Source organism: Papio anubis, chromosome 2 (assembly GCF_008728515.1).
Source record: "Papio anubis isolate 15944 chromosome 2, Panubis1.0, whole genome shotgun sequence".
NCBI lineage: Eukaryota > Metazoa > Chordata > Mammalia > Primates > Cercopithecidae > Papio > Papio anubis.
In genome coordinates, this window is record NC_044977.1 from 60,165,462 (window position 1) to 60,181,104 (window position 15,643).

A 15,643-nucleotide genomic window follows, 5' to 3' on the forward strand; every position below is an offset into this window, starting at 1 on the left:
CCTCTTACAACCAACCTGGAAGGACTCACGGATGAATGATGCTGACAATTCTTGCCATAATTTCTTGCCCCGAACTGGGAAACTGAATGCCAGTAGGTGCATGCATTATCTAGTATCTGCCGTCACTAGGAGAGTTGCGCTAAGGATGACCAGGGCAGAGCTGTGGGAACTGCTATCTTCTTCTGCAGGAGAGCTCACTCAAGTCTGATATGCCTAAGAATGCAATGACTTGCGAATTTTGAGTTTCTTCCTGAAGACCTGGATTTAAACCAAACATCCTCAAGGATTCTTGTTCAATAACAGTCCAGTTTCCTGAGAATGGTGAAGAAGGGTGTGAGGTGTTCAGGTCGAAGGCAAAGAAAGCAGGAGGGAAAGAAAGGAAAGGAAAAAAGGGCAGACAAGACAATGGCCTGGGCCAGGGAGCACTTCAAACCACAAAGAAGTGAGTAGATTGCTGTTTTTCTTTCTGCTTCATCCCAGAACGTCTCTCATTACTTTTAATGGCAAAAACTGCAATTACTTTCGCACCAACCTAAATAACCTGTACCCAAGGTAATGACATTTCCCAATGTCCTGGAGTTCTAAAATCATTTTTAATATACAGTCAGAGGGACTTGGGTCAATTGAGTGTGTAAATAACATAAAACAGAGCGTCCCCCAGGCCCGCTGGATGATAAACCACTATGCAAAAATGGAAAATATCAGAAGTAGGATTTTAGACAGAAAACAACTTTCATAAAATACAGCATGTATTTAAAATAAATAAAAACATTATTAATTAGAGCCAAGCATGGTGGCCAGCACCTATAGTCCCAGCTACTCAGGAGGCTGAGGCAGGAGGATTGCTTGAGCTCAGGAGTTCAAGTCTAGCCTCAGCAACATAGCAAGACGCCATCTCTTAAAAACATATACAAACAAATAAAAATAAGAACATCATCTTGAGATCTTTGTATTGGCCAGATGCTGCGTGAGGTGCTTTCTATAAATAGTCTGTGAAACCATCTCAGGAGTTCTCTGAGGTGGGAACTGTCACCATCCTGTTCTCCAAGTCAGGAACCAGTGGGATGAGTGAGGTGGACTTCGCCAGGAGTCCTGATGTGGGCATGTAGGAGTCAGGGCTTGAGCCCAGGCTGTACCCACACCACAAAATCAGCAGCTCCGGCAGCACCTCTACATGTCTACCGGACCACACACTTTACCCCCATGTTCTTTGCAACTCCATAAGGAAGGGACTAGGCTTTTCCAACCCTCATTTTGCAGATGAGGAAACTGAGTTTCAAAGTTGCTCTAACAAACCCCAAGGTCACTCAAGGCTGGCAGGGGCAGAGCTAGAATTCCAGCACAAATATTGTGGTCTGAAGGCCATGCTCCTGTATGTGATAGGCTCTCTCCTTCCAGGGGTCCTCCCCGAGTCCCCAACTTTACTCCACCATTTCTCAAAGGAGCCCAGCTGGTCCTTGAGCCAACCTGGGACAGCTTTGCTGACCCCTCACAGCTTCAGCGGAAGGGCAGGGTCTCTGGGGACGCCTGCTGGCGACAAGTCACTGCCTCCCTCTTTCTTTAATGCCAACAGCTCTCGAACCCCTCACATGCAGGAGGAGAGCTGCCCTGACTCCAATGCTGGCTCCACTCCTTTCCCACATGGATAAAACTGAGGTTAGAAAACACCGCTCAGAAGTGACTCATTCCTGACTTCCCTGCCAAAAACAACACCCATTTACGTAACTTGCTCACACACCAATCTTTTCCTCCTCCTCAGGGTGACTGCCCTGTCAAACCAAGGCTGATCTTCCTCACAAACTGGCCTTCCGTTTCCAGCAGAGGCAAATCAAATTACCCTTTCCACCCTCATCTCTCTGCTAACTGGGGTCAGAGGTAGCCCAACCAACGTGTCCCTCCCACACTGTGTTGCAGTGACTTCTGGAAGGGATGTGAGATTTCCTATCTAACACTGGTTCTTGGGCTGATTTCTTAAGCCAACCTCAAAAAAAAAAAAAAAAAGAGTGTGGTGTAGGAAAGGCCTCATGAACCAGGGATCACTCTCTCTGCTGAATTCGCAGGCCAGTTTCCTGACGGAGCACTTCTCACATTTTCCATCTCTAGCTGCTTACGTGCAGAAAAGAAAACCCTTTTCGGGTGTGTCTGTAGACTAGACTTTGGCATAAGAATAGACGTGGGCAGCCATTTGATACATGAAATTCCCGGTGCTTCTGAAACCAGAAGCAATTAGTCCAAAAAAATGTTTAACCATCTATCCCCATAATGTGCTAGGAGGTTCTCTATGGGCACGTCAGCATACATATCCCAAAACATCTGTATTGGCTTAAAAAAATAAAAATAAAAAACGAGGTATGTCCAAAGATAGCCTCTCCTACTCTTCATTCCAGGTAAGGACAGCCCCTGTCCTTCTGTAAGGAAGAGGAAGCGAAGGGAACTTCCCCCAGACACTGGTGGGAACATCTTAGGAGGAAGGAACACAGAAATTGGCAAGGACTCGAAGGACGGATATGAAAGTGCCGTGAGCCCTGCTGAGCCCCGTGTGTGCCAAAAATTAATTCATAAGCAAATGCTTATTTTATAGTTTTCCACTTGCTACAAAACATCAAGCCACAAGGAAATATTTCTTCTGGGGGCTGGCAGGAAGCGGGTGGCACCAGAGTGGGGAGAAAGAAAGCAGGAAGTTCTCTTCAAGACAAGCGTGATCCTATCACCTGACAACGTGTCACTCGTTTCTGGAAAATCCATGGGCTGTGGTACTGTCTCCTTGTTCCCACAAGCAGAGGATTCAATGTGAACCCTGCTCTGATGGCAGCCACGTAGAAATCTGGGAGTTACGATCTATCCTCACATGTTATCACCATTGCAGGAGCCGGGACAGGGAGAGTTGATGCTGGGAGACCTGGGGACACCACCCCTGGGAGCCCATTATGCCAGACTGGGAAGTAACCTGTATTTGGCTTCCAGGCATTTCAGGGCTTTAGGTGATGATGTGATGGATGACAGGGTTTCATAATAAGGGAGCAAACTCCATGAGAGTGCCTAGCAAGCACTGTATGTCATTATTTGTGGATTCCCATAAATTGAATCCTCTAGGGTCTGGACAATGAAATCTAGAATTTCTGGAGTGCTGTGATTCCCAGTGAGCTTATCCTAAGGCAGGACTGAATTTTCATACAACATCCAAAAGGAGAAAGACAGAGTCGACACTTTCGCAAAGAAGGGATTTAGTATGCAGGGAGATCCAAACTCCTCAACTGCAGAGACAATGGTGTCTCCCTTTCCTGTAGCTGTGGCATCCAGCTTGGGGGCCTGGCTGACCCATGGTAGGTGCTCAATCGATTATAATGGGGGTGGTGATGAGGGACCCAGTCCCCAAATGTGGTCTCCAACAATTCTCTCTTTGTATACACATACCCTCCTCACAATAAGAGATGGAGCTTTTCTCCCCACCTTTGAAGTGGGGCCGGCCTCATGTCTGGCTTTGACCAATAGAATGTGGTAGAAGTGACATTCTAGGAATTCTAAACTCAGGCTTTGAAAGGGCTAGTAGCTTCCACTTCCTGCTTCTTGAAACACTGCTTCTCAGAACCCAGTCACCATGTTCTAAGAAGCCCAAACCACACAGAGAACCAAGGCACTCCAGTCAGTCAGTACCCCCAGCTGAGCTCCCAGCAAAGGACCAGCACCAACGGCCACAGTCATACAAGTGACCACATAAGCTGTTCTAAGACCAGTCAACCCCCTGATGATTGCAGACCCAGCCAAGATCACACAGAGCAAAAGAACCACCCAGCTGAGCCCAAGCTCACAGAATCATGCTAGGCACCAAAATGGCCATTGCTTTAGGCTATGCAATTTTTAGGTCGTTACTCAGTGACAGATAACTACAGGTGGAGGTGGGAGGGACAAGAGGTACAGGATATTTTATCATGGGTTTTGTCCAGCTCTGGAGCTCTGAGTAAGTCATAACCTCCTTGAGTTTCTGTTTCTTTATCTCTATAATGGGGATAATGCAGGTCCGGCATACCCACAGAGCAACTGGGAGACTCAAATGAGACATTTTGAACGAAAGGACTACATAGGCAGTAAATCACTAAGCAAGATGAAACTGTATACTAGTCATATTTGTCTTTGCTACTGAGCTCTGAGCTCTGCAGCCACGAACCCATCCCCAAACCTCTTATGCCTCTGCCTTTGGAGATGACAATTATTTACCTTGTAAGAAGCAGCCAAGTCAGCCTCCTTCCTAAAGCACCTGACCTCCTACCTCAGATCATCCTGAAGAATGAAGCCATTAAGAGCAGTGAGGAATTTGGGGTGCCAGGTTGCCCCAGTTCAAATGTTGGCTCTGCTAGTTTGTTTGTTTGTTTGTTTGTTTATTTATTTATTTATTTATTTATTTATTGAGATGGAGTCTCGCTTTGTCACCCAGGCTGGAGTAAGTGATGCTATCTTGGCTCACGGCAAGCTCCACCTCCCGGGTTCACACCATTCTCCTGTCTCAGCCTCCTGAGTAGCTGGGACTACAGGCGCCTGCCACCACGCCCAGTTAATTTTTTGTTTTCAGTAGAGATGGGGTTTCACCGTGTTGGCCTGGATGGTCTCGATCTCCTGACCTCGTGATCCACCTGCCTCGGCCTCCCAAAGCGCTGGGATTACAGGCATGAGCCACCACGCCCGGCCAGCTCTGCTACTTAATGCTTGTATGATTTGGGGTAAGTTCCTTAACTCTTTTGAGTTTTGGTTTCCTCATCTATAAAAAGGGATAATCACGGTACTTTACTTCATAGGGAGGCTGTGAAGATTAAATCAGATGATACATAGAAAGTCCTTACGCATAATTCTTGGCACATAATAAGCACTTAATAAATGTTGGTTCTCATCATCATCATCATTATATGTTTTTTACTTTTTTAATTTATAAAATTATCATATAGCTAAATTGACTTTCTTCGGTGTACTGCTATATGAATGTTCACACACATGTGGATTCGTGTGACTACTACTAAAGACAGAACACACAATGGTTCCATCACCCAAAATATGCCTCTGTGCTCTTCCTTTTTAGTAAAATTCTCCCCTCCTGCCTAGCCCTGGCAAATGCTAATGTGTTCTCCATCTTAAGAGTTCTGCCCCTTCAAAATGTCATAGAAATGGAACCACATAGTATGTCACCTTTCGAGACTGATGTTTTTCACTCAGCATAATGCTTCTGAGAGACATCCAATGTCTTGCACTCATCAATATATTCCTTTTCATTGCTGACTACTATTCCATTGTATAGATGTATGGTGGTTTGTTTAATCACTATCGTTTTTAATAATTATTTTCACAAGCCAGGAAAGACTTAAGAAATAAGACCAGCTGACCATTGCCACTGGGTTCTAAGACTCCTTGGGGAAAATATCTAATGATTATTGAAATGTCCTGACTCAAAGCTGCAGGGAAGCCGGGAGTCTGTTTATGCCTCACACATGCTAGACATGGAAACAGAAGCCCAGGGATAACTTCCCTCATCTCACACAAAACTGGACTTGAAAGCAGGTCTCACTCTTCTTCTCCACGTGAAACATGTTCGGAATCCTGAGAGGAGGTGCTGCTAAACATAAGAGCTCTTTTGCAGGCCTGTCCTCAGACAGGCAATACAGTTGTCCCTCGATATCCGTGAAAGACTGGTTCCAGGACCTCTGCAGATGCCAAAATCCAGGGATGCTGTCTTATGTAAAATGGTGTAGTATTTACATATAACCTAGGCACATCCTCGTGTATACTTTGAATCACCTCTAGATTACTTACAATGCCCAACACAATGTAATGTACCATCGTTTGTCTAATCACCATTATTTTTAATAATTATTTTCACAAGCCAGGGAAGACTTCAGAAATGGAATCAGCTGACCATCACCACTGGGGTTCTAAGACTCCCTGGGGGAAAATATCTAATGATCACTGAAATGTCCTGCTTCACAGCTGCAGGGAATCTGGGAGTCCATTTATGCCTTATACTTGACAGACATGAGAACGGAAAGCCCAGGGATGGGAAATACTTGTTAATGCTTCATTTTAAAATATATGTATTATCTTTTTACAGCTGAATTATTATTTTTAATGTTTTTTTCCCTAAATATTTTATTATTTATTTTTTTTGAGACAGAATCTTGCTCTGTCGCCCAGGCTCAAGTGCAGTGGCACAATCTTGGCTCACTGCAACCTTCCCCACCTCCTGAGTTCAAGCAATTCTGGTGCCTCAGCCTCCTAAGTAGCTGCAATTACAGTCTTGCACCATCACACCCAGCTAATTTTTGTATTTTTAGTAGAATCGGGGTTTTGCCATGTTGGCCAGGCTGGTCTTGAACTCCTGGCCTCAAGTGATCCACCTGCCTCGGCTTCCCCAAGCTCTGGAATTATAGGTGTGAGCCACTGTGCCCAGTCTCCCCTGAATATTTTAAATCTGCAGATGGTTGAATCCAGATGCAGAACCGACGAATACAGAGGGCAGACTGTATACATTTCTGGAACCATGTAGGCCTGCCTGCTTCCCTGCAATTCTCCTTTCTACCACCTGTCATCAGGAAACATGGATCTCAAGAAGACCAGCTGACCACAGACCCATTTCCCTTCCTGAGACCCTCCACGGTACACTGAACAGGAAGTGACCATGCTCCGCCAGCTGTGGCCAGAACCCACCGTGTCTTCAGTGGAGCACAGCATCTCAGCAATCATTAATTGCCGCATTGCGGTCTTAGCCCAAGTCAGGCTCACTTCCCAGCTGGCCACTTACTACTCTGAACCAACTCCTCAACAGCAAGATGAAACTCTGAATCACTCCTCCTGGGGCTTCAAGGTTCCTGTCCTTAACTGGCCCCAGACACAACCCTAGTTCCACATCATTTTCTCCAGAGAAAGAGAAGCTTGAGGCCAAGGGGTTCTGACAAGTCAAGTCTAGGCTAGAAGACATTTTCCTGGAACCATCGGCCTCCTATGAGACACGGGGTTAGACTGGGCCCCCCAGGGGTCACAGAAGCAGGGAGGAGAAAACAGCATGTGTGTGCGGCCCCTCGGGGCCACACCCTTCCATCCTGGCATGCGCCCACAGGCCCCCCGCACCACCACTGAGTACCCCCAAGAGAAAACAGCCCCACTCCATGCATGGCTGAACTGCTGTAACTCCATCATGCAGCCTGGGTGTATGAGTAATAAGTGTATGAAAACATGAAACTAATATTCATAATTACCTTACAAGATAAAGAACTTGAAGGAAAAACAGCTTGTGTGTGCCTGGCCGTCACCATCAGGATGCTCCATGAGAAACATGGCATCTCACCAGAGCCACAGACATCGTCTGCCCAGGAGTCTCAGTGAGGCAGCCCTCAGCCCCCACCAGCCACTGTACTTCATTGTTAGTACTTAATTAATGGTGCCTTTGTGCTCCTGGTCATCCCGATGCCAAGCCCAGAGCCGACTGGGACCTCTGACTTCTCTCCCATGTCTAATCAGGTGCCATTTCAGCCAACATTTGCCAAGTATCAGCAGGTCCAGGCCTGGGCCTGGTGCAGGGAGTGACAGGGTTTCTATTCATGATATCCTGTCCCTCACCCACACCCCTTTAGTCCCAGCAAGGTTCAGACTCCCATTCCCTGCCCTCCTTTATTTGTTGATTGACAAATAACATATCTACAGTAAAGCACACCAATTTTAAGCATCTGGCTCAACTGAGTTGTTGTTTTTTCTTTTTTAAACTTTTATTTTAAATTCAGGGGTGCAATTGCAGGTTACATAGGTAAGCTTGTGTCACTGGGGTTTATCATATAGATTGCTTCACCACTCTGGTATTAAACCTAGTGCCCATTAGTTATTTTTTCCATCCTCTCCCTCCTCACCACCTCCACCTTCCGAAAGGCCCCAGTGGGTGTTGTTCCCCCTCTAAGTGTCCATGTGTTCCCATCATTTAGCTCCCACTTATAACTGAGAACGTGTGGTATTTGATTTTGTTTCTGTGTGATTTTACTAAGGATAATGGCCTCCAGCTCCATCCGTGTCCCATCAAAGGACATGATCACTGAGTTTTAAACATGTGCATACTCACGTAACCACCACCTAAACAAATGGTCGAATATGTTTCCAGCACCCAGAGAGCTCTCTTGTGCCATTATGAGAAAATATCCTGTCCCAAGTTATGACCTCTTTTATCAGAGATTTAAGTTCAGGTTCTCATCAGCTCTTCCATAAATTACTGCCCATTAACTTTTTAATTCTTAGACTGCCTCCTTGGGACCCTGCTTTCCTCAGTTTACCTGTCCTATACTGCCAGGTGTATAGTCCTCCATTACAGCTCCAAAGCCCCTTGGAGGGCTGCACTGCTGCTGCATACAAACCCCAACTCCAAATACAAAATCCAAGGCCCTTCACTTCTACATAGCACTCCTCGGTCTGAAAGACCTAACCCCTGTTCTGGAAACCCAACTGCTGCTCTCACACCTCTGGGCCTTCTTTTCCATGGAATATGACAAAGATTCCTCACGCCCCAGGTCCATGCCCAGTTTCCCCCTTTCAGTCCTATGCCCATCCTTGAAAGCCTATTTCATCCACAGACCTTCTGCAAACTCCCCAGAGAAATGCTGGTCCTTCTTCCTTGATGGTTCCCCAGCATCACTTCTACTTCTTGGAGGGCACTAAATGTCATCCTTGAGACATAGCTTCCTATGTGCACATCTATGTATCCTTGTTAGAGGTTCAATTTCTTGAAGACTGGGATTCTGGGATTTCTCAAACTAGTAAAGCTTTAAAATTTGGGGAAGGGAAGGGATAACAACCTAGAGTTTCCAACTTCTAATCTGGCCAACAGAAAAAAAAAAATCTATCATCCATAATCAACACCATTTCATTAAAGAAGACACTGTCGCTAAGAATAAAGGTTGGAGAGATATAATCTCAGAATAAAATGGCCAGGTCTTCAAACTGAATACATTGGTTTATGAAAAATTCACCACATTGTCCTCATTTTCCACACTTGACTATGCCTGGAGAAAATTCTCATAGACGAATTGGCTCCAATGTCTGGAAACCATTGCCCCATCACCCCTGGTATAGCTGCACATACACAGAAAGGGCTCAGTGAGTATGCAGTTCAGCTGCTCGAATCACAGAAAATCATGTGGTTCTAAGACAAGGAGCATTTCAGCTCTGCTTCCATCCCAACACAGGAGCCCAGAAAACAGCAGTGGCTGGGCAACATTCCAATGATGAGAAGGACTGCAGGACCCACCCACACACACATGACAAAATGAAAAGCAATCCCAATATGTATGACTTGTGCCCATGTAACAACTTAGACAAGCAGTGGGCCTTGCCATTGGCCCAGGTGCCTAACTCATTGTCACAAACCCCAACCTGGTGCAATGCATGATAATGAACTTTCAAAAGTGTACACTGGGGCAAGCGGGGATTGGAAGGCGAAATAAAAGGGCCACCACAGTTGGCTGCATAGGTTGTGCCAAGGCACAAGGGTGCTGGCTGGGGGAGCAAGCAGGGACTGAAATCTCACCTGTGCTGCACCTGCCAAGCCAGGCACCCTGGCCCAGGGCACAGTGACTCACAGGAAGAAACGCCCTTTTCAAAGTTGCACAAAGAACCAAGACTTCATTAACCGAGACTCTGAATTTCAATTCAAGGCCAAGAATATGTCAGGTCAAATATATATGTCAGGATGAATTTTATGGTATGTGGACTGTATCTCTATAAAGCTTTTATCAAAATACATATGGGTGTGTATGTGTACACAAGTCTGCACACAGACACACATCCAAAAAAAAAACTCTTATTCAGAGAGCTAACAAAGAAGGAAGAGTGCATAAAGGAGGTATTAAAAATATTTAAAGGAATCATATATAGAAGTTATATTATTTATGTATTATTAAAATTCATGTTCTAAGATGACTGTTGTGGGAAAAAAATCATGAAAATTGTTTTTTTAAGGACATCTATAAAAAGTGAACTAGAAATAGAATTTGAGTTTTTATTATTAGTTTTAAATATAAATCATATCTACCTTTCAAAAAGTCATCTATTCATTTCTGACTAACATAGCCTGGTGTCTCTATTATTTCAAATTGGTTTGGCTTTATTAAACTTTCAGTCAAAAGGTAGAGAAACTTCTAGTAAGCAACAGCTGCAGTATCTACAGATACATAAAAATTAAATCTTCTAAATAGCACACACAGTTCAAACTCTTTTGGTTATCCCGTGATGAGATCCCCTGCAATCTTGGATAAAAACTATAAATAAACTTCATGCAATCATTTACTCATTCAACAAACATTTATGGAGTGTCCACTATGTCCTAGAACTTACGCCAATTTCCTTTGCATATTCTCAGTGTTTTATCAATTTTCAAATGTAACTCACGTTTTGGAACCAAGTCTGATTTATGACCAAATGATCACAACAGGATACCAGTAGAATTCATTTTTCAAAACAGAATTTTGTGCCCTCAGAATGAGCTGTCTCCCAAACAAGCCTTGGTACCACCCAGGCATCTGGCTCCCAGAACAGACTCTCCTCCTGCTCAGCAGGGATGCCACACCCGCAGCCAAGCTGCCTTCCTACCTGGATGGTGGTGTTGCCTCCTTCCAGAAGGGCAATGGCCAGGAGAATGCTTTCATGGAACACTCGGTCACTGGATGCGTTCATGATGAGGTCGATAACTAGATTGGAAGCCCCCTCCTTGTCAAGGTGACACTGAACCTCGGCCAGACTCATCTCACCCCTGCTCATAGAGCTGGATCCGGAACCTCCCCCTAGGAAGATGGAATATTGTTTTTACTGAGCATAATCAGAACAGCTAATGTTTGCTGCATACTTACTACGCACCAACACTTTACGCACTAAATGTTTTACCCATGTTCATCTCTTTAACCCTTTTAACCCCACAAGGAAAGTACTGAGTATTAACACAGAGATGAAGATGCTTGTCCAAGGACACCAGCTTGTCAGCAGCAGAGATGGTGTCTGAATTCAGACAGGTAAGATGCAAAAAGAATGATATATTTCCAGCAAGGGACCTAAAGCCAGCCAGCAAAGACTCTCCCTTACATTAAACACAATGACTGGTGGCAGAGTTCAGAACTGGTTTCGGAAACAAACCAAAGTCAAACACTTCTTAGAACACTCTCAAGGAAGCTTAGCCTATAATGATCACTTTAGCCCTCTTTTTAACAAGCCCACTCTAACCCCCAACTTACTCTTTTCCATAATTTATCGGTTCATTCATTCAACAAATGTTTGCTCACTGCTTGGCATGGAGCCAAGAGCTGGGGATGGGGGAGTGAATAAAACAAGGTTCCTGTTCTCACTGCACTTCAGAGGAGATGAGTATACTTAAGAAGAGAGGGCCATTCATTTAGAATGGATTCTGACTGTGTTTGGAAGGTACGTATTTAAGGACTTGCCTTGTATTACTATTGGCAATAACTAAAACATGAACGCACATGGAGAAATGGGCTGATCAGCTTCAAAAAGCAGAAAATTGTCTATCTGTCCTTTCTTGCAGAACTCAATTCCAGTGTCACCTCCTTTATACTGCTTGTCCTTGACTTGTCCTTATATCTATAGCACAAGGTAGAAATTGGGTTGCACATTCTCTCTGCTACAGCTTCTCAGAGCGGAGTCTGTCTTGCATTTCCAAATCCCTGTCATGATGCCTCCCCAAGGGCTTCACATAATTGTTAAATGACCTCACTACAGAAAGTAAAGAGAATGGTTTTGAGAGATTATGTGAAGAACCTCTGCATCGATTTTTGGACTTGAAAGGCCAAGTTCCCACCTCTCGGATGCCTTGAGAACTGCATCTTCATTGAGGCTGGCATAACTCCATGAACTGGGCAGCTATGCTTCCAGTTTTCATTTAGGGAGAAATCCAAGCTTCCTCCTTAGCATGTGCTAGGACAAATTAAGTGTACACTGAGTATTTCTGTGCTATGCATGGAACCCACCAAGGATCTGAAGCTACCCCACAGTCATCACCATAAGACAGGAAATCAGGCACCTCACATCTGTGCTGAGCACTGCCTAAAAACACAAACTCGGTAAGACCCACCTTTGAGTTCCATGTTTTTGTATCTTTTACTTGTAAGTGTGCTTAAACCGATTTAAAGTAAGCACTTCTGTACAGGGATGTTTTTTGTATACTTCCATAGGAGTTTGTGGATGTACACGGCATTAGAATTAGATACACCAGGCTGAAATTACAGACCAGCCACTGACAAGCTTCCATTTCCTCTGTGGAACTGGGATAGACTGTACCTATCACATGATGAGCAGCTGGGAGGAGAAAAGGAGGTAAAGAATGCAATGCACTTAGGAAAGCCCCTGGCACTCAGTCAATGTATAATAAACGGCAGCTTTCACTATCCTGGGTGCCAATATCCTCATCATTTTACGGAAAGACAAGAGTCCTAACAACCACAGGACAAAGTGCAATAAAATCAAATCCCTCAAATCATTCAAATATCACCAAGATGGTCACTGCATGGGAAGGAGGAGCAAAAGGCTTAGCCACTATCTAGCTGCAGGGAAATGCTAGTTTGCAGGAAAATATGTTTAGACATCAATTTGGTGGTAGACCAAAGACAAAACAAGTTGCTAAAAAATACACTTGCAACACAAATTCATCTGTTGTTAGCATTTCAACCTGTTAGGAGGAAACATGCAGCTATCATAGAACACACTTGATTCATACATGAAGCTAATTACACCACAAAGCCTACCTCCTCCCCCGGGCTTGCTGGGTCCTCCTGGTGACAGTGGGCCATTGCCAAAGCTGGTAAGGCTCTCTCTTCTTCCCGAAGGTCTGATGTTTCCATAGTAACGGTTGACCAGAATTTGCCTGAGCGCCTCACCCTTAATTCAAACAGGATAATAAAATCAGGTTCTGCATTTAATGCATAACTGAGTGACGAATATTCAAAACACACAGGGGTACTCAGTTATCATTGGCCCAGTTTCACTTGGCGAAAAAATAAATTATTAATAGAAGCATTTAGCAACTCTGAAGTTAACTTCAATATTTTCTCAGAAAACCAGATGTTTTTTTAAAAAATGGTAGCAATCTAAAATATTGACTGAAGTACCCTCTCACACAATGATAAGACAGAACAGTAATTTTGAAGGACAACTAACAATAACAAACAAAAATCCCTTTGGGGTAAGTTGATAAAATTAAGACAAATTGAAAATGCTTACAGGTCAGCTTCCACATAGCAATATAAAAATGTTATTTCAAGCACAAGGTTTATTCCCAAGGTCCAAAAAAATATTAAGATTTCAGAGTAATAGGGTAAGATGATACAATAAGCCAGAAGTAAGCCTTTCTTACAAAAATAGTCAATGGGCCAAATGTTTTAAAAAACAAAAGACAAAAACAACAAAAACCTCATAATGCTATAGGAAATAAATTAGTGGCATGAGTGGCAGATATCAAATATATAAAAAAACCCATCATAGGTAAAATGGCATTTTGTCTGGAATCTTCTTTAAAACAATACAGGAGAGAAGGGGAAGCAGCAAGGGATATAAGTGAGACAAGAGTAGGCATGAGCTGACAGTTGCTGTTGAAGCGGAGTTATGAATGAGGGGTTTTGAAACCTTTCTGACTCCTTTTATACAGATTTCAACTTTTCTATAATAAAATTTGTTAAAAATATAAGTATCAAAGAGTCCTGAACAGGGATACAGTAACTCTTTGTAATTACTCTAACCTAAAATACCTCCATTGTTCAGTAATAATGGGGGATGCTGGCAAGCAGGTAACCAGAGGCAGCATGCATTCTGCATTCGCAGCTCTACACCTTCAGCCGCGCTTCTAAGGGGCCCTAAGATCACCTCCCAATCTGAAGGCTCTAAAAGTCAAAGGCTGTAAAAATTTTCCCTGGACTCTTTTCCAGAATGAAAGTAGCAGGGCATGGAGTTCCTCTGGTGCATCATCAAGAGAGGTGAGGGAAAAGAAGTCTGGCCGAGACGAAAGGTGTTGAAATGGAGCAGGTCTCTAAAACAGAGACTCAAGAGTTCTTTTGAAAAGACCTGCAACTGAACCATGAGTCAGTAGAATTTAAAATGATTTGTTAATAAGCTCTGAGAATAGGTCTGGAGATTTCAAGCGAGGCGTTTGCAAAACAAGACCGGAGGGAGCAGACTGAAGCGGGGACCCTGGGAAATGGGAGGTACCCTGGGAGAAGTGGGGGACCAAGGAAGAAAGGAGATAGGCAGGAAACTCCTGGCTCCTGTCAATCATCAAAACCGCTGAAAGTCCCAGAAAAGGTTTATCTACTCTTTAATTCATGCTGCTAATTAAAGATTCCAGAGACAGATTGGGATGGGATAAACAGGGGAGACGGGAGGGGACTGATTTTTAAATGAATGTGCAGAAAACAAAAAAATCCCAAATTTCCTCTTTCTATTCCACCCACAAATATGTCTCTCTTCATAGTTCGGCAAAGGAGGGTAACTTCTATCAGCTCATGAAACTCATTTCTCACTGGACCGACGGTAAATTCAGAATTCCAAGAGTGCTTCAAATGGGTAAGTTACTTGTGATATTTTAAGTACTTTTTAAATAAACTGCTCACAGGTGGGGAAGAAAGTTTCAGTGCAAGATTCTTTAATGACTTAGAAGACCCCATTCCGGAACAAAGATACAACTTTACTGGTATTCCAGTCTCAGGCACCAGTGTAAACACATGAGCACTCTCTGGAGAAGTCACTGGGAAGACAGTGATTTAAAAGGCTGACTTCACAAGAGAAGCACAAGTTTTAAAGCTACATTCAAGAATGCCTATGAAGAAAGAATTGAGGGCAAGAAAAGGTTGTCTCCATGTTGAATATGATAGATTAAATATGTTGAATACGATAGATTAAATATGATTTCCCTTTTTAAATATCATAATGAATCTATTTGATTCTCTTTCAATACGACACAGACTTTGAGTTCCAGCAACAGGAGTGATTGGCAGTTGACCATCCCAAGTCTCTAACTGAATCCCCTCTGGCACTGTGAGAACATTGTTTGAGTGCTAGACGGCTGGGCTGAGACCCATAAGCTGCAGTCAGGGAAGACAGCCAACGTAGCCATCGCAACAGGAATCTGAAAGTGCATAGGGTTGAGTGGTCAAGTCAAAGGCAGTATGGCTGTGACCAGTCAACAAACACACATCTCTTAAGGAGGTCTCATCTGGAGCCTGCACACCACAATTCCACTTGGAGCTAGAATGACTTGCTTAGATTTTCAATTTCCGGTGGCGGCTTTTTTTTTCTCCCCCTCCTCATGGTTTCGAGGGTGAACAGCAAGACCCTGGTCAGTCTGCAATCAAGCAAGCAGGAGGTAATGAAAGGAGCACGTGGACGCCAGGAACAGGAACTCCACATTTATGCAGTCTGGATGCCAAACTCAAGTTACAAAGGGATCTCACATTACCATTTTGTCTCTCCTTCAACAGAAAAACCCTAGCAGTTACCATAGCAACTGATGCATCAAATGGTACATTTTCCCCCATAAGAGAATATCATGAAATGTGCTCATTCTGGGGAAAAGAAAAAAAAAAAAACCACATTCCACCCCACAAACTTTTTTTTTTGCTTTTAATTATAAGGT

General features: G+C 43.8%; 1 protein-coding gene and 1 long non-coding RNA gene across 14 annotated transcripts in view; one reads left to right on the forward strand and one right to left on the reverse strand.

Moving 5' to 3' along the window:
• Nucleotides 1-15,643, reverse strand: part of ITPR1 (inositol 1,4,5-trisphosphate receptor type 1) — a 354,333-nt gene that overhangs the window by 104,014 nt on the left and 234,676 nt on the right. For all 13 annotated transcript variants that reach the window (XM_009200308.3, XM_009200306.3, XM_009200305.3 and 10 more), the window contains 2 exons: nt 12,765-12,897; nt 10,606-10,796 (listed from right to left, as the gene is read on the reverse strand). In XM_009200308.3, the coding sequence (XP_009198572.2) occupies nt 10,606-10,796; nt 12,765-12,897 (324 nt within the window). The remainder of the gene's footprint in view (nt 1-10,605; nt 10,797-12,764; nt 12,898-15,643) is intronic.
• Nucleotides 13,912-14,809, forward strand: LOC108584522. The gene is made up of 3 exons (XR_001899666.3): nt 13,912-13,988; nt 14,483-14,574; nt 14,711-14,809. It is a non-coding gene; the product is annotated as an uncharacterized LOC108584522 (long non-coding RNA).